Source organism: Martes martes, assembly GCF_963455335.1.
Source record: "Martes martes genome assembly, chromosome: 10".
In the NCBI taxonomy this organism is placed as follows: domain Eukaryota; kingdom Metazoa; phylum Chordata; class Mammalia; order Carnivora; family Mustelidae; genus Martes; species Martes martes.
In genome coordinates this window covers 110,557,107-110,575,885 of record NC_137898.1, presented here as the reverse complement: position 1 = coordinate 110,575,885, position 18,779 = coordinate 110,557,107, and the positions used below count along the sequence as shown (strand labels likewise).

Sequence of the window (18,779 nt, the reverse complement as noted above, 5' to 3'; positions counted from 1 at the left end):
CAAGGCTAACAAATTAAGAAAAAGTTAATCTGAATATTAAAGTAATCTTACTATATTTGGTCAAGGTAAACAGTCTAAGCATTAGACACCACAGTCAGGGGTGATAAGTTGATTCTTCTAGATACAATAGTGAAACTGATCAGAAATGTGATGGTGACGGTTTCAAGTTCGAATCGTACCACAAAATTAGGGTCTCAACTGAATGTTAACGGCCCAAGACCTGCTCAGAATGTGAACCTGTCACCTCAGTGGTACTGGTCAAAAAGGGTCCAGAGAAATTTACCAAGAGTCAAAACCAAGAGGGGAAATGACAAGGCTTATCTGGTCCTTAGAAGTCAACACTACAGTCCGTGGCTCTCCTAGTTTATCCTTGTCCCCTAAATCAAACTCTTCCTTACATGCATTGCCTGCTCCCGTCGGGTGGAGCTCACTTTCAGGAACACCCACATCAGTCTCTCAACCACACCTACACTTGACAACTCCCTCTCTTCACCCCAACCCCGACTTCTTTTCTCTGAGCTTCCGCTGAAGTCCCACAGTCTCTACTCATTCTGACCCCTCTTTTATGTCACTTTAAACAGCACTCCAAACAGACCCATCAGGCTTACTAGTTGTGTGCATTTATTCAGATTATATGCCTACACTACAAAAAAAAGGGGGAAAGGAGCTTGGGAACCAATATGGAAGGAAAGGCAGATGAATGTGTCATCAGTTCCATCTTCCAGGATCACTGAAACCAAGGATTCCCTAACTTATAGTAGATACAAAAGAAGGCACGACTGAATTAATTAGGGAGAGAAAAGAGGGGGCATAATCACCAATTCCAGTCTTCTCTCACACTATCCATCCACGATTTAATTCCTCCTAGTCAATAAATGCGCACCCAAGAGAAATTACATCCCATTCCAGAGAAATGAACTTCAATGTGTTCTTAAAGTTACCTTGTGAGAAGCTGGGTGACACAGTCTGGTTGACAGCGAACACACTGTTGGACCTCGGGGGCGTCTGTAACTGGGGCAGGGGAGGCGGAGCAGTCACAGGGGCAGAATTTCCAGGCAACACCACCACATTAGACTGACTTACAGTTGTCCCTAAGGCTGTTGGATCAGTCACACAGGTAGCTATGAGAATGTTATTTGAATTGCCAAACGTCGTGCTCGTAGCTGGCATCAACTGTATGTACCCACCGTCCTTGGACACACACGGTGTGACGTTGGACGAAAAGGCAACGCTGCCTTCATTCTGAGCGCCGTTTCCGGCAGAGTCCTCAGGCTTGAGGGCCAAAAGGCTCTGCTCCACTGGCGCGGAATCTGCTAGTCTCTCAGCAGACGGGACAGCGCCTGCAGTTTCTTCCGAAGACAAGCATTTAACGAGTTCTGCGTTTTTGGCAGGAGACTTGGCAGGAGAGGACAGGATTATCGTCGGCAAGTTCTCCCCGCTGATACTAGAAACAGCACTGTTCAGTTCAGTATCCGAGGAGACGAATGGATCGTCACTAATGATAATTTTGAGAGAGACGATATTTGATGCATCTATGTCTGCTGAACTGTCCACAGCAGGTTTGTCACCAGTATTTTGGGACTCAGGGTGGGAATCTCCCACTGAAGAACACAGAGATTCTGAAGGAAGAGGCTGCTTCCCTTCCACAGCGTTACCTTCTGGAGCAATGAGCGCAACCTCCCCACAGTCACCACTGTCGCCTAAAGTGAGAAAAATAGTATCTCCATCTTCTTTTAAAGATGAACGCTCCTGTGACTGGACAGCAACTTTCTCAGACTTGGAGGGCTGAGTTGCACGTTTTTCGGTCTGACTTAACTCAGGGGCCGATGACTCTTCAGACGCTTGTTTAACTGAAGACACTGAATCTTCAAGACGCATGTCTAATTGCTCGGATACCTTTAAATCGGAACTTTCAACGGACACAGGTAGTATTTTACTCTGAAGTGAGGAACTGTCTTGGCAGTCTGCACGTTGTGATGCACCTGGCAAGCCACCATGGATCTCAGTTTTATTCTGGTGCATTTCTCTAGGGTCTGGCGACTTAGAACCAGGGAGATTAGTTTTAAGTCTTGCTGTGTTGTTAGAGTTTTCACAAAACTGACTTGTTTTAGATGTCTTCCCAGTTAATGGGATATTTTGGGATAAAAGCTGAGAACTCTTCCCAGAGAGCATTAAGTTTTCAGAGTGAGTCTCAGCGCCGAGGGAAACGAACGACGTCACTGGCAGAGCGGATGCATCAGGCTGGGAGGGAGGCTCACGCGGGGCGTCGGACAACAGGACATTCTTCCCGACCTCCATCGCCATGTCGGGGTCAGTGGGCAGCGGATGGGCGTAGAATTCGGCACAGCGCTGATTACACTCAGCATCCGCATTTACTCTTTGGTTAAAGTCATTCAAATGAGGCACAGACTCAAAGGTAATATCAAGGTTACACTTCTGTCCATTAGGTACAACCGTCTTGAATGCCTTCTTCTGGACGCCGGAGCCCGTCTGCGTGAAGTGCTCCTGGGCTTCCTGGCGAAGCTCCGCGTGGCCGCTGCTCTTCAGAGCGGCAGAGGGGTCTTCACTTTGGTAGGATGCGCAAAATGGGGGGGGTCCAGACTGATCACCTGCAAAACAGAAGGATGCCAGAGATGGCGAGCACGTCCCGTTTACTCCCGTTCCGACAAGAAAGTAACTCATCTTTGATAGCTGCGTAAGCAGAAGTCGGAAAAGCTGCATCTCACATTTTCCCAGTATCAAAAAACTTACGGGTACTTTTTTGTTTTTTTTTTAAACTTACTGACACCTTTTTAAACAAGGGCCAAACTGTTTTTCAAACCTCTTAGAAAACAAATGATGCAAAGAAGGAAAAAGTATATAGGTTTAAGAACATTTAATGCTTATTAGTAGGTAAAAAACTGGCCCCATATGTACAGTTTTTTTTTTAAATAGCTGACTTTTCAACTTGTACCATGTCTATTGACCTTACTTTATCTGATATATTCTTCAAGGTGAAATGGGCCAAGCACATTTTGTATGATCAACATTTGATACTATCGCATCGCATCCCATTTGCAATCTTCAACACACACTTATTAAAAATCATCAACCACATGATTAGTGCTGGGATATAAAGATGAATGACCTAGTCTCTGCCTTTGGGAAGATCAGTCTAGTAAGGGAAGCAGACACAGAAAGAGATGATAAAACATGTAAAAACTGTAATAGTACAGGAGTGAAAGGTACCTCTTTGTGTCTAACCGATGTGACTGTTATAAAGGCGCTATTGTAAGAGGAGATCTTGAAAAAGAAAAGAGCTGTGATCACTGGAATAAGAAGAAAGGACGTTTTAGGAAGTAACATAGCCCTGACATGCAGTGTCATAGAGCATCACAGTGTAGGACAGAGAAATTAACAATAACAATATGAAAAACAGAGGAAGAAAGTCTGGAAAAATGGCTGTCACCTATGATTCTGTTACTGTGACACTCGTAATCCTACTGTGGGGAGATGGGGAGAAATTATATCCAGGCCACGTCAGTTTCAGTGAAGTGGTAAGACTGGAGAGAATGAGATTTTGAGTTTCATTCTGTGCACAGTAGAGCGCTTAAGGGAAGCATGATCTTCCACGCAAAGTAACACTGTGATCCAGTTTAAGAATTAGAGGACTGGGCTTCAGTGTAGGCAGAGAATTCAAAATGGGAATGTAGTCTGAGATATTATGTGAAACTTGGAAGCCATCAGGTTTTCTTGGCAGTTGGAGGCATTTAAGAAGACAGAGCAGAAAAGATTATTTTGACACAACTTGTTAACAGAACTGACGAAGGTGATACTAAAAAGGCACAGAGTTCGGCATGTGTGAGACACAAGGACGACGGTATCTTTTAGAAAAAGAGATGGCGGGTTTAGTGTTGGGAAGAGATGAAGTGAGGTTTTCATCCTGCTGGCAGTGTTCTGTTTTTTGATTTGGGAGATGGTTACACAGGGTATTTGTTTGGCTATAATTCACTGAGATACATGTATCTTTATCGTGCACTTCTAAGTGTTATGTTTTACAAAATTAAAATAATTGTAATGGAGGTAAGATGGTCCCATTCACTGCCTTGCCTCAGTCAATAAGTAGTTACTGTGGGTCATTTATGTGCCCCATTGGTATTCCACTGCTACCTCACTGGTACTGGAGGCAGAAATGTAAAAAACTGACTTAGCAGACACATAGGAATAGGACTGAAAATCTGATCAAATCCATACTGCAAAACTATCACTACAGTGTATAGTTTCCTTGACATAAGTGATACGGATGCTGAGCAGTCAGCTGAACTTGCTCACCAGGCTGAGTATGAACATTGCACACTAACCGTACAAAGAAGGGATTTGAATTTATGCCACAAAAAATTATGTTTCATGTTTTAGATTTCTGTCAAACTGGACCACACTATTAACACTAAATTGTGGATATCAAGAACCTACTGCATCACTGAAGAATGAGTACTAAGATTCACCCTTTATTCAAATTGCTCAAAGGCTTGGAATTTTTTCTTTAATGAAAAGAAAAAACCTAAAACAACAGAAAACAAAAAACAGTGGTGCTTAGGTGGCTCAGTTGGTTAAGTGTCTGCCTTCGGCTCAGGCCATGATTCCAGAGTCCCAGGATGGAGCGCCGCATCGGGCTCCCTGCTCAGCGGGGAGTCTGCTTCTCCCTCTCTCACTCCCCCTGCTCACGCTCTCATTCTCTTTCATGCTCTCAAATAAATAAAATCTTTAAAAAAACAAAACAAAAACAAACTTTATGTGGCAATTTGAACAACTTCCAAATTAAAGAGTATTTTCTGCCTTTGAAGTTTTGAGACTGATATTAGGATTTAGATAGAAGATATTAACAAGACCAAATTCTTACCAGATTGTTCTGTATCAAAAGAACCTTTAACTGCTAGATTAGTTTCATCTGCTAAGACTACGCTGGGATTGGTTTCCAGATGCTGACTGGAAATGCCTTGTGATATATTTTTATTATTCTTTGATTTACCTGTTAAAAAGGGAACAGGGAAAAAAATTAGTTAAATGATCAAAATAAAAATAAGCATCAGTTCATGCAGCCTGATGGTGATTAAGCAAATGTTAAACTTTATGTTAAAATTATGGTCTTCTGGATGTTTTTAACATGTTGGCTTGTATATCATTGCCAAAAACAAAGATTTTTCCAACAGACCAGAGGTTCTTAAACTTCAGCCTATATGAGAATCATCTGGAGAATCCACGAACTTGCCTTTTTAACATGTTCTCAGATGATGTTATATGCTAGTTTGGAGACTACACTTAAGAGAACCACTGCACAAGATCATAAAAGTGAGGGCAATGCCAATTTCTTGTATTCCTTTAGTATTATCCAATTGTGTTTAGTGTAATGTATGTGTAGTAGTTGACATCAACCTATTTGTGTTGACTGGCAATAATGCCCACAAAAAATACAAAAGGTTCCCCATTTTTATAGCTAAAGTTTATGGAAAAAATAACTCCCACCCCACTTTCATAGCCCTGTGCTTGCTTTGATGAAAACAGGACTTTTTTTCAGATGCTCTGGGAATGTCGCTTCAGTCTGGTTAAGGGGCCAAAGAAATTGGAACGTTTTTCTTCTAACTGCCCTCGCATGGTCTACTTACCATAGTCAAAGAGGTCGAAGAGCGCTTGAAACGCTGGATCCGACTCTGTTTGTTCCAGGATATCCTGTATTGCTTCCTCAGACATATGGATTTCACTCTGCCAAAAAAGAGTGGTCCTGATTGAATTAGTATGTATTGTTAACACTGGCAAAATACCTAGAGGGCATATGACAGCTTTCATTTTTTATGAATTACTTCCTGCCACAAAAATTTCTTCTGACTGTGACACTAGGGTCCTTTGAAACAAATAAAAACAACCCTAGAAAGTAGAAAGTGAATGTTCCCTAATTCCACTTCCTAGAGTTAACTGCTTTGGTGGATATATTCCCCAAAATTAAAATAAAAGGAACACAGGAACTATAGTTATGTATGTACAACTTAAGTAAAGTCGCACTAAAATTTTTTTTTTAAACTTGACATCCAGCACTAAATGTACGGTGTGCAGTGTGATGCTGTGACCTACATATGCTGAGAAATGACAACCACAATCAGTTAACACCCATCATCTCATGCAGCTACAAAAACAAGAAATATTTTTTTCCTTGTGAGAACTCTTAGGACCTACTCTCTTAACGATTTTCAAATATATCATACAGCAGCGTTAACTAGTCATCATGCTGTACATTACAGCCCAGTACTTAACTTTTAGCTGGAAGCCTCTGGTTTTGACCACCTTCATCCAACATCCCCACCCCTCAATGTCCTGTCTCTGATAACTACAAACCTGGCCTAATTTCCTATCAGCTTGGGTGACCTCTATATAAATCTCACCCCTGTTATCTATCTGCTTTGGTCTCTTAATCTTTAAATATTTTCCTTATTTGTCAGAGAGAGAGAGAGCTCAAGGGGGCACAACCAGGGGGAGTGGCAGGCAAGGGGAGAAGCTAGACACAAGGCTCAATCCTAGGACCCTGGGATAATGACCTGAGCCGAAGGCAGACGCTTCACCAATTGAGCCATCTGGGTGCCCCTAGTCTGTTCACATTTAAAAATGGCATGTCAAAAGCTACCTGCAAACTCTTTGCCAATGGAGGGAGCTTGTCAATTACCATCTACACAGCAGAATTACCTTGCAGGACCATCTGTATTTTTAGTTTTTTTTCTTTTGATCGAGTGACATTTTGCTGGGCGAGTGTATGACAACAGTGTTTGCGGAGACAGTGTAAAACGCGGACAAGATTTAGAGGTTGACTACGACTTCCTCAATTTTGCACCCTATTTCCTGCTTGCAGCTGTCTCTACATTTGCTTTCAGAGCTACTGGTACTGAGCCTTTTGGGATTTCTATGTTGTAAATTTTTTTTTTTTTTCTGAGCTTTGCCTTTACTGGCTTAGAATACTGGATCTCCAAAGTCAATGACCCCTTGTCAATTCTGACTTCCAAGTTGTTTTTTTTTTTCTGTCCTCTTTATTCTTGTGGGTTTTTAAAATTTCCCTATACTGTCTCTTTTAATAGTAGCGTACAACACTAAATGTTTAATCCACTATCTATTTAAAAGAAATGAACCCCTTTGTAACAGGCTTTTTGTTTGCTAACTATGCCACATTTAATCAGTTCCCAATGTTGGACATTAGATAATACCACAGTGAAAATCTTTATCCGGGGATCTGTTATTTTTTTTTGTGGTGAATTCTTACTCATGCAATTACTGAATCCACTGATAAAGAGTCAAAGGATATACATATTTAAAATTTTGAGAACTGCTACCAAGTAGTCTTCCACAGAAATTGCTAAGAATTCCTGTTCCGTGTAACAATGTGCAAGCTCTTACCAATAATGGGTAATATCAATTTTTAAGCATCATCAGCCTATTAAATGAAAGTAATCTGTTCTCTTAATTTGTATTTATTACTGAGCTGAATATATCTCCATGTTTACTGGACATTTCAACTTTTTTGGGAAGTCAGTATGATTCAAACAGAATGAAAGTGCACATGCTCTAAAACCACCAGTCAGGGACACCTGGGTGGCTCAGCTGATTGAGTATCCGACTCCTGATTTCAGCTCAGGTTGTGATTTCAGCTTGAGGTTGTGGGATTAAGCCCTACATCAGGCTCTGCACTGAGCATGGGGCCTGCTTGGGATTCTCTTTCCTTCTGCTCCCTGCTCCCCTGCCCTGACTGGCTTACTCGCTCTCTCTCAAAAACAAACAAAACAGGGGCGCCTGGGAGACTCAGTTGTTAAGCATCTGACTTCAGCTCATGTCATGATCCCAGAGTCCTGGGATCGAGCCCCGTGTCTGGCTCCCTGCTCAGCAGGAAGCCTGCTTTTCCCTCTCCCACTCCCCCTGCCTGTATTCCCTTTCTTGCTGTCAAATAAATAAATAAAATCTTAAACAACAAAACCACACCCCCCCCCCCCGCCAAAACCAACAAAAAACTTGCCAAAACCAACAAGAAACCCTAGTGTGCAACCAAGGGGTAAAGGGTGTGCCCTACCCAAGGGCAGTCGGTAAAAATGTGCTGAAATTTCTCAAGTTTACCAGCTATCAGGGTAAAACGCAACCACCACCTGTGTTTCCTGTAAAAGCTGGGGCAAACAGACTGTATCGATACTTCACACAAGGATGACATAGATTCTGAGCGAAAGCTTGGAGTAGTATGCCAGTAGTGTAGCTCAGAAAAATGTTTAATCCATTTCCATCAATTTTACATGACAATAGAAGTTTAAAAAAATACAAAAAAGAAATATGGAATAAAAAGCAGAAGTAGTAAATCTTTTCAGCTAAAACACTAGATTTCATAGAAGTTACAGTATTTTCTGGCTAGGGTCTTCATTTACTCTTATTCTAATAGTTGGGAGATTTAAAATTCTCAATTTTAGTTATTTATGAAACATCCCACAATGCTGTATTCTTCAAGATTGGCAAGGCATACATTTGAATCCCATGAGATAGGAAACTCGTACGGAGCAAAGAATTAAAGTGGAACTTTCATAACGTGATAAAAACTTGGGAGTTTTTGTAAAAATGCCAATAACATGAGAAGAAAAAGTTGTTTGAAGTTAAAGAGCCAGTTCATTTTGATTATGGGAGCCGTCTAGGAGCCCGAACAACTATTTCTATATCCAGGAAGCTGAAAATTTACAGTAATGTAATGTCGGGAACACAATGTTACCAAATTATGAAATGGTGGACACAGTCTTATAAAAGTTAATGTTGGGCGCCTGAGTGGCTCAGTCATTAAGCGTCTGCCTTCGGCTCAGGTCCTGATCCCAGGATACTGGATGGAGTCCTGCATCGGGCTCCCTGCTCAGTGGGAAGCCTGTCTCTTCCTCTCTCATTCCCCCTGCTTGTGTCCCCTCTCTGTCAAATAAATAAAATCTTAAAAAAAAAAAAGTTATAACATGGAGGACATGGGGAGATGGAGAGGAGAAGGGAGTTGAGGGAAATTGGAAGGGGAGGTGAACCATGAGAGACTATGGACTCTGAAAAACAACCTGAGGGTTTTGAAGGGGCGGGTGGGGTGGGGTGGGGGGAGGTTGGGGGAGCCAGGTGGTGGGTATTAAGGAGGGCACGTATTGCATGGAGCACTGGGTGTGGTGCAAAAACAATTAATACTGTTATGCTGAAAAGAAAAAAAAAAAAGTTAATGTTGACAAAATGTACTTTTCTAGTAAGTCGCTTTATTCTCAACTTTAAAAATTAGGATCAAAAGAACCCTGAAATGAATGTTCCAAAGGTAACTGCACATCAATCTTCTAAATATTTTTAAAACTCAAGGTATAACTTACATAAAATAAAATGCACACATCTTAAGTCCACAGCAATTTTTTAAAAGATTTTATTTATTTATTTGACAGAGATCACAATTAGGCGGGAGGTGGGAGGAGCAGGCTCCCCACTGAGCAGAGTCCGATGCGGGGCTTGATCCCAAGACCCTGGCATCATGACCTGAACCCAAGGCAGAGGCTTAACCCACTGAGCCACCCAGGTGCCCCAAGTCCATAGCAATTTTAAAGACTGTGTAACCACCACTGTAATAAACAGTGTGAAATGGGGCAACTGGCTGTCTCAGTTGGTGGAAGTGTGCTACTCTTGATTTCAGGGTTGAGTTCGAGCCCTTTGGTGGGTGTAGAGATTACTTAAAAATAAAATCTTTAAAAAAAAAAAAAAAAAGTAAAACATTTCCATCGCCCAAGAAAATCACACATCCAAAAAAAGAAAAAAAAAAAAAATCACACATCTACACAACCACCCCCCCCCACTTTTTTTTAGAGAATTCATCCTTTGGCAAATTACTACCCTCACCTCACTCAGTCAACAATTTCTGATTTCTATCAGCATAAATTTGTGTTGCTTGTTTTAGAATGCTATACAAACGGAGGCACACTATATAAACACATTCTTTTTTAGTCTATCTTTGATCAACATATGTTTGAGGTTCAACCGTTGTTATGTGTATTAGTTGCTTGGTTCTTTGCATTGTTCACCGGTATTCTGACTGCCAAAATTTATTCCTTTTTTGTTGATGGATATCCAGATTTAGTGTTTGTCTATTAGGAACAATGCTGTTACAAATATTCTTGTAGGTGTCTTTTTTATAAACATATGTGAACATATTTATTTCTTTTGGGTAAAAACCTAGTAATTGCCAGGTCGTAAGGGAAGTGTACAGGTGTACACATAACTTTGTTAACTATCAGTTTTCAGAACAGGTGTACCATTTCGTAACTTCCTATCAGCAATTTTTCAGGGTTCCAGTTGTTTCATATCCTTGTCAACATCTGGTATTGTCAGATCGTTAACGTCCAGCCACTGTAGTGAATGTGAAATGGTATCTCACTGTATTCTTAACTTTAAATTCCCAAATGACAAATAACATTTTTTCATGGGCTTGGTGGTCATTCCTCTATCTTCTTTTGTCTGGTCCAGTCTTTAACCCTTTTATTAAAATGGGTGGCTTAGCTTTTTATTATTGATTTGTGGGAGCTCTTCCTGCACTTTGGGTAAAAATACATGTATTATGAATATTTCTCCAAGTTGTTGGTGGTTTGACTTTTAATTTTTTGTTAATGATGATTTTAACAAGTATTTTAAGTTTTAAGGAAGCTTTTTTTTTAAAAACAGTGGTTTGTGTAGCTTAAGAAATCTTACCTACTCCAAGGTCACAAAGACTTGTAAATATTTTTAAAATTCCACCTTACCTATTTATACAACTGGCTTACTACTTCTTAGTGAATCTGATGTTTTTACTCCTCAGTGGGGCAATTTGTTTTGCTGTTCTTTTAAAAAAGTTATTTAAATCTGAATTTTTAACTTTTCCCAAATGTGAAATACTAGAAAGCAAAAGCAGAGGGTTGTGTCTTCTCTTTCTTATAATTTCTCATAGTATTTAACACAGTGCCTTGATTATGGGAAGTATCTGATGTTTGTGGAGAAAATATAAGCAAGCAATTAAAGACTATAAAAATTCAGAATAGGGTGTATTCATCTGTTAAACATTAAGACAGGAGAAGTTTTTAAAAAGTACTGGAAGAAAATTTAAAGTTGCTCTAAAAAGTTTGTCATATTTTGTTAAATTTACTGAACTTCACTATGGGAAAAGGTAGCAAAAACATTTTAAGTATTCTGAAGGAATAGACCAAAAAATAAAAAATTAAAATAAAAAAAAAATTCAGTGGTTTTTACCAAGAATTCACCTGAAAGCAAATCTGCTACAGTGAATTCACCTGGTGAGCATGGCAACAAGAATGGGTCACACCGTCCAAGAGTCCGAGTCAGAGGATCTGTCGCCATCACTAACTCAGTTGCTCTTGAGGAAGGTTATGTGCACACAATTTTTTTTTAAACACATGAACAACTATTAAAGATAAATTGTTAAATTCTTCCTTTACCAGCCGGTGCTCTTCCATCTTCACTATCACTGAACAGCAACAGTGACTGTAGTCCCATCTTCCTTCTCTTGGCAGTAAACTTCACACAATTTATTCATTTAGTTAGTAACCTTTCTTTTTTAAAGTGTCTTGTTCATTTTACTTGGATTCATTATATATCTTTAACATTTAATTTCATCGTTTCCTCACATTATTATACAGTCTGTAGCAATGTAAAAGAAATGCAATTTATACTTATGTTGTACCGTATTGTTGCTAGCTGCCCACAAACATATCCCCCACTCATGACTCTTTAAGTATTAAATACTTAGATACCCGTGACTGATTGTTGTATGGCTAAAGTTAAGTGTTTTACTGGCATATGGAAGAATTAGTGATAGTAGATGGGTTAGAGATGTCTTATTATTTTTACCATTTAAATAATATAATTTATACTGATTACTGGAAAATTCACTAATACATTTTCAAGAACAGATTACATTTATATTTGGATAATAAAGGAAATCTCTATCTAAAATTATTATCGTAAATAATTTCATACATCTGTTGGCAATTTCTTTTTTTTGGTCAAGATTTTATTTATTTTTTTTTTAAGTAATCTCTACACCCAACATGGAGCTCGAACTTATAGCCCCAAGATCAAGAGTTGCATGCTATACTGACTGAGCCAGGCAGGCGCTTCTTGGCAATGGTTTTGAAATGAAACCAAAATACCATCAGTTTTAACTACAAGTATATGCACTACACACACACCCCCTAACCTATACCTGGAGTCCCAGGAGTTCATCAATTGAAGTCTCTGGTTCCGCAGGGTTGCTCTCTGTTTGCTTGGGCATTTGTGCAATATTGTTGTCGCTGTAATACAGAAAGAAAAATTTTTACCAGTCTCTCAAAATTAGGTGAAAACAATTAGGCATCATCAACACACACATAGCTTACCTAGTCAAAAATTTATTAATGTTTTCTGCGAGCTTTTCTTGAAGAGATTTGTTACTTAGTATTTTTTCTCGTGCATTTTCAATAACCATTTGCTGGAAAAGAAAATCAATATTAGTAAAAGAATAGGGGAGAGCTTCTAGTGAATGCATGCTAGCTAGTTTTAACAAATCTAGGTGGAAACTCAGAAGTTACGGTGGGTGGCTACCTCTGTATTTTTTTTTTTTTTTAAAGATTTTATTTATTTATTTGACAGACAGAGATCACAAGTAGGTAGAGAGGCAGGCAGAGAGAGAGGGAGAAGCAGGCTCCCCGCTGAGCAGAGAGCCCGATGTGGGGCTCGATCCCAGGACCCTGGGATCATGACCCGAGCCGAAGGCAGAGGCTTTAACCCACTGAGCCACCCAGGTGCCCCGACTACCTCTGTATTAATGCTCGAATACTACACTTCACAAGTGTCTCCACAGACCCTTCACCAGCTCTTTCTTCACTGATTACAAAACACAGCTCCAAACCCGAACTTTTCATATAGGGTTTTTAAAAATCTGACGCTAATAAAATGCCCTATTATGTTGCATAATCCAGCATCCACAATGTATTTACAGGTCCCTAACCACAGCACTGCTTCTTACTTGGTACATCTGCACATGCTACCTATTCTAAATGGACTGTCTCCTTCTCATACACTTTACTACTCTCTATCCCAAGGCAATTACCCTGCAGTTTTACAGAAATACTGTAACACACAAATGTTACACACACACACATACACATACGTAAATATCAATATTTTAAAACTCAGGAATATCCCAGACTGCAAAGCTTGGTAAGGTCACTTACTTTTTCTACTGCAAATGCATTTGGATCCTGGAAATTCCTTATCGTTGAATGAGGCCCAGATACAGTGTTACTTTTCCTCTGAGATTCACTGAAACACATTTTAGCGCTTGTCTTTTAAATAGTATGAAAAACAGATTCACTGATAATTACATATATAGATATAAATCTTAAGATCATGGAAGAACAAGTATTTTCCCTTTTTGTGGTAACAACAAAGCTTTGGCTAGAGCAGAAAAGTATCTCCACTTGTATTAACAAGAAATGAATCTGAAGTACAGCTTCACCACTTACTATGCGGTCTGTAGCAAGGTGTTTTTTTTTTTTTTTTTAAAGATTTTATGTATTTATTTGACAGAGAGAGAGAGAGAGAGAGAGACCACAAGCAGGGGAAGCAGCAGGTAGAGGGAAAGGGAGAAGCAGGCTCCCTGCAGAGCAGGAAGCCCAGTTCTGACTATTTGACCTACTTTATAACAGGGTAAGATCAACTGCATTATTGGGTTTATTAAAGAATTGAATAAAATGAAGTATGTGTAAAAACTATTTAAAAAATTTTTTTTTGAAACAGAGAGGCAGAGAGAGGAGAGAGAATCTTTTTTTTTTTTTTTTTTGGCAGTTTACTATAATTGTTAACATCTTTCTTGGCAATTTTAAAAAATTTAAATTCAATTAATTAACACATCGTGTATTATTAGTTTCAGATGTAGAGTTCGCTGACTCATCAGTCTTAAATAACACCCAGTGCTCATCACATCACGTGCTCTCCTTAATTCCTGTCACCCAGTTACCCCATCTCCCCACCCACCTCCCCTCCAGCAACCCTCAGTTTGTTTCCTAGGATTAAGAGTCTCTTATGGTTTGTCTCAGTCTCTGATTTCATCTTGTTTTATTATTCCCTCCCTTCCCCAATGATCCTGTTTTGTTTCTTAAACCCAACAGAAGACTGAGATCATATGAAAATTATCTTTCTCTGATTGATTTATTTCCCTTAGCAGAGAGAATCATAAGCAGGCTCCAAACCCAGCACAGAGCCCAACATGGGTCTCGATCTCATGACCCTGAAATCACTACCTGAGCTGAAATCAAGAGTCGGACACTTAATCAACTAAGCTACCCAGGCGCCCCTGTGTACAGACTTTATAAAAAAGCCAAGGTTTTTATAAATGTTAGATACTGTTATAGTTGTTTTAGTATTAAAACAATAAAGAAGGCTGAGGCAGCCTTGAATGAGAGACAACCAATTATAAAAACTCTAACAAAAATATCCATGGCATGGCAGTTTTAAGAAATCAGAAAAAGCATTTAAAAACTGTTATCTCTTTTTTGAAATACCCTCCAAACAAAGACACATAGGTTAAACCAGAAAGAACTCTGCTAAGACTCCCTGAAAAAATTTGACTTTAAGACTTGAAATATGTGTTTGTGGAAACGCTAGTATTTTTCTTATTTATTTAAAAAATAACAATCAAAAAAAAAAAAAAAAAAAAAACAAAAACAAAAAAAAAAAAAACAAAAAAAAAAAATAAAAAAAAAATAAAAAATAACAATCATTTAAAAAAAATCTGAGATACTACCAATTTTAAGACATATTTTTATCTACTATTACAAAAAACCACTTCCAATGAAAGGGTAATAGGCCATTGATTAGAAGATACAACCTGATTTCAGGGAAGTTAAAATGTGAAAACCTGATTTCAGAGAAGTTAAAATGTGAAAAAAAAAAAAAAAAAAAGGATATAATATAAACAGCCTGAGGAACTGAATCCATTCTTGTTACTTTATTCATAACGTAAATATGGTGGTGTAATTCTTTAATTTTAGTGGTTATCAGAAACTCGTCCTTTCAAAATGCATTTACCTTTTGCGTCTAGCCGGAGACATGACTGTGGTCTGAGTTTTCTTTTCCTGAGGACCAGGAATGATATTTAAAGCGTCTCCAGCTGTATTTCAAGAAAACAAAGCATTAAGTCAAGGACACAGAACAGTTTTCTAAGTGTGAATTAATGGAATAAGCAGCATTACAAAATGACTATTATTTTATATTAAACTCAGCATCTACTGAATGCTTTACTATGTGCAAGGCACTGTAAAATAAGATGAGTAAAATACACTACGACTTCAAGTTTTATACAGTACAGGTACAGGACAGTCTCAACCAAAAATAATGTGGAAGGACAGAGGAACCGCTACGTGTACACTACAGTGTGCGCATACTACGTGCTTTTACCCACAGGTGTAAACAACGTTGGAGGGAAGATGCAAGTGAGGAAGGATGTAACTGATGGTGAAAAATTTTAGCTGCACAGAAGAGAAAGAAGACTGGTCTAAGAAGTGAGAGCTGGCACCTGAATTTTTATCCCAACGCTGTTATTAACTAGCTTTTGCTCCTTCCTATCATGCATTTTCAATAGTTTCAAGTATACAACAATCAAGATATACCGCTTGGTGTCTAAGTTCATGCCTAGCTCTCAGATTCACAGAAATAGGAGGGATTTGCACATGCAGAAATGTGGGCGTAGTGGAGGAACATTCCTCACTACAGAACAGACTGGCACGAACAAAGATACGGAGGTCAGATGTACTGTGTATTCCTTTAAAATCAAATAGAACAAGAGTCTTTTCTATCCTGCGGTTAGAAGAGAAATAAGAATCCTAGATTAAAATGTCTCATTAAGTATAGTAATATGCTTACTTTAAGGCAAACCTACCCAAAGCGTGTTCTACTTTCAGGCTTGTCCTTTTTTCCCTATAATTTTATATAATGAGTATGGAAGTGCAGCATATCATCGATTCATATGATCGGACTAAAAATTTCAAAGAAAATTTAAACTTACGGGCAGCTGTGTCTTGTGATTGTGAATGGTTGACCACTAGGAAATTGGACCTCAAAGGCGCTGCAATCTGGCCAGCTGGCCGGATAACCTGCACAGCTGCTGGAGGAGGAGGAGGAGGAGGAGGAGGAGGAGGAGGCGGTGGGGGAGGAGCAGTAGCGCACTGTCCTGAAAGATACGCTAAAGTCAGCAACTCTGAATTCACGGGAGCTGCTTGAGCCGCAAGCCTTCTCTGTCGTTTGATTTCTGCAATTCCACTTCTTGTTCGGACTGAAACACATGAGCATTTAAAAAGTTAACTGTCGGAGTACTCTGGGCAATTTTAACAAGTCTACATAATACTCCTACTATTTAACATGTGAAATCTACAGATTAGGAAAAAAAAACCAAACCCTTAAAAGTATCAACTCAGTTTATGATAAAATTACATAATTTCCTGTGAAACAAACTGAAGTGAGTACAGCTGCCCCGTGTACAGCACAGGGCTTAGGAGCACCGACTCTGTACACTTGAGAATCCAACTTAGGACTCCCCCGAAACCTAACAGCCTGCTGTTGAACAGAAGCCGGGCCAATAACCAACAGTTGACTAACACATATTTGGTATATTATATTGTGTTCTTACAATACAGCAATGGAGAGAGAACAAAATGTTAATAAGAAAATCACAGCAAGGGAAAATACATTACACTCCTGTACTGTATTTACAAAAAAAAATATGAATAACTAGACCCAGACCATTCAAAGCACTGTGGTTTGTCATCTGTACACACAAACTTTATAAATCTACGAGTGTATTTCTTCTGCAATAATTCATACTGATAATACTTCTACAAATTAAGAAACAAACCTATGAAGTGAGAATTAAGATGTGAATAAATGAGAGCCAATGAGAAAAAATAGGGAGTATTTCAAATGCTTATTTCTGTAATAAATGAAAATACTTCCTTTTATGATAATAACTGCGCTTAGAAAAGCAGTAGTTTAAGCAAAATACTTAGCACAAATGTACTATTTTTTATTTTTTTTAAAGTTTTTTTAAATTTTTTTTTTTAATTTGACAGAGAGAGAGATCACAAGTAGACAGAGAGGCAGGTAGAGAGAGATGGGGAGGCAGGCTCCCCTCTGGCAGAGGGCCCCATGCAGGGCTCCATCCCAGGACCCTGAGATCATGACCTGAGCCGAAGGCAGAGGCTTAACCCACTGAGCCACCCAGGTGCCCCCCCCCCCCAACAATGTACTGTTAATGAAAATGTCCATCTGACAGTTTAAGTCTGAAGTAATTCTGAACATTATTTATAGTTTAAAGTTGAATACCAACCTCTCTGATTAGCAACAAACCCTGGGGAACTTTGCATGCTCCTAACAAATAAAACAAAATAGTTAGACATTAAAAAATTTCTGCTGCCAAGACATACTCTAATTTAGTAACAGTCAGACCTGAATAAACTGAATTAAAAGGTAATAGATCTCTCTCAGACAAAAAAGACAAGCTTATTTTTTTGGAGGGGTGACCAAATCTTACTTGCTTTTAGAAGCGGCATGTAAGCACTCACGCACATCTGACTTTAACCATCAAGCTTCTATTCAGTGCAGTATGCATTAGAGAACTCTGACATCCCATTAAGGATTTGACTTGACTTTAGGAAGTAAATATATTTAAGAAAGCTATGTATAAAATTTTATAGTTATTACTTTTGCTGCTAGAGATATCTTCCCAGAGAAATTCTGATTTCACATAGGACTCTATAAATACTTCAAAGTCCCCAAGTTAATTTATTAAATTTATCAATTTTATTACTATAAAACTATTCTATCCAGTCTCTAATAAGAGAGAAAAGCAAACATATAACTCACAATATAAAGTGATTCTTCCTTTATAATGGTTACCCAACCACAGATACTACTATCTTCCTGGGAAATCTGTTGAGTCTCTACCAACAGGAACAACAAAACTTACCAAACTGATTAAGCATTTTTTTAAAGAGAAGGTTTCTTATTTGAGAGAGAGAAAAAAAGAAGAAAAGCAGACTCCTCGCTGAGCAGAGAAAGCTTGAAGTGGGACTTGATCCCAGGACCCTGAGATCATGACCTGAGCCAAAGGTAGATGCTTAACCGACTAAGCCTTCCAGGTGCCCCTGAATAAGCATTTTTAATAAGCACCAACCAACCTGGAGAATAACTCGCTAAGAGCCTTTTATTTTTATGTAGTATCTTGTCAATAAGATATCTCAGTAACTTATAAATATTTACAGGTATTAATTAAATTTTGAATGTCTTTTTTATTTTTTAGAAACATTTTTTTTTAAATTTTATTTATTTACTTGACAGGGAGAGAGATCACAAGTAGGCAGAGTGGCAGGCAGAGAGGAGGGAAGCAGTTTCCCTGCTGAGCAGAGCCCGATGGGGGGCTTGATCCCAGGACCCTGGGATCATGACCTGAGCCGAAGGCAGAGGCTTTAACCCACTGAGCCATCCAGGTGCCCCTGAATGTCTTTTTAAAAATTTTTTTAAATTATTTATTTATTTATTTAGAGAGAAAGACTGTGTGAGCAGGGGCAGAGGCAGAAGGGAGAGAATCTCAAAATCTCCCTGTTGAGGCGGGAACCCAAACCCCTGACCTTGAGATCATAACCTGAGCAGAAATCAAAAGCTGGATGCTTAACTGACAGAGCCAACCAGGTGCCCCAAATTATCAA

At 39.0% G+C, this 18,779-nt stretch overlaps 1 protein-coding gene across 1 annotated transcript in view; it reads right to left on the bottom strand.

Annotated features, from left to right (window-relative positions):
- Positions 1-18,779, bottom strand: part of NPAT (nuclear protein, coactivator of histone transcription) — a 51,786-nt gene that overhangs the window by 7,484 nt on the left and 25,523 nt on the right. The window contains exons 5-13 of the mRNA XM_080814935.1: positions 17,402-17,442; positions 16,085-16,351; positions 15,109-15,190; positions 13,254-13,341; positions 12,417-12,508; positions 12,245-12,332; positions 5,643-5,739; positions 4,880-5,008; positions 942-2,609 (exon numbers count right to left, since the gene is read on the bottom strand). Of these exons, the coding sequence (XP_080671061.1) occupies positions 942-2,609; positions 4,880-5,008; positions 5,643-5,739; positions 12,245-12,332; positions 12,417-12,508; positions 13,254-13,341; positions 15,109-15,190; positions 16,085-16,351; positions 17,402-17,442 (2,552 nt within the window). The remainder of the gene's footprint in view (positions 1-941; positions 2,610-4,879; positions 5,009-5,642; positions 5,740-12,244; positions 12,333-12,416; positions 12,509-13,253; positions 13,342-15,108; positions 15,191-16,084; positions 16,352-17,401; positions 17,443-18,779) is intronic.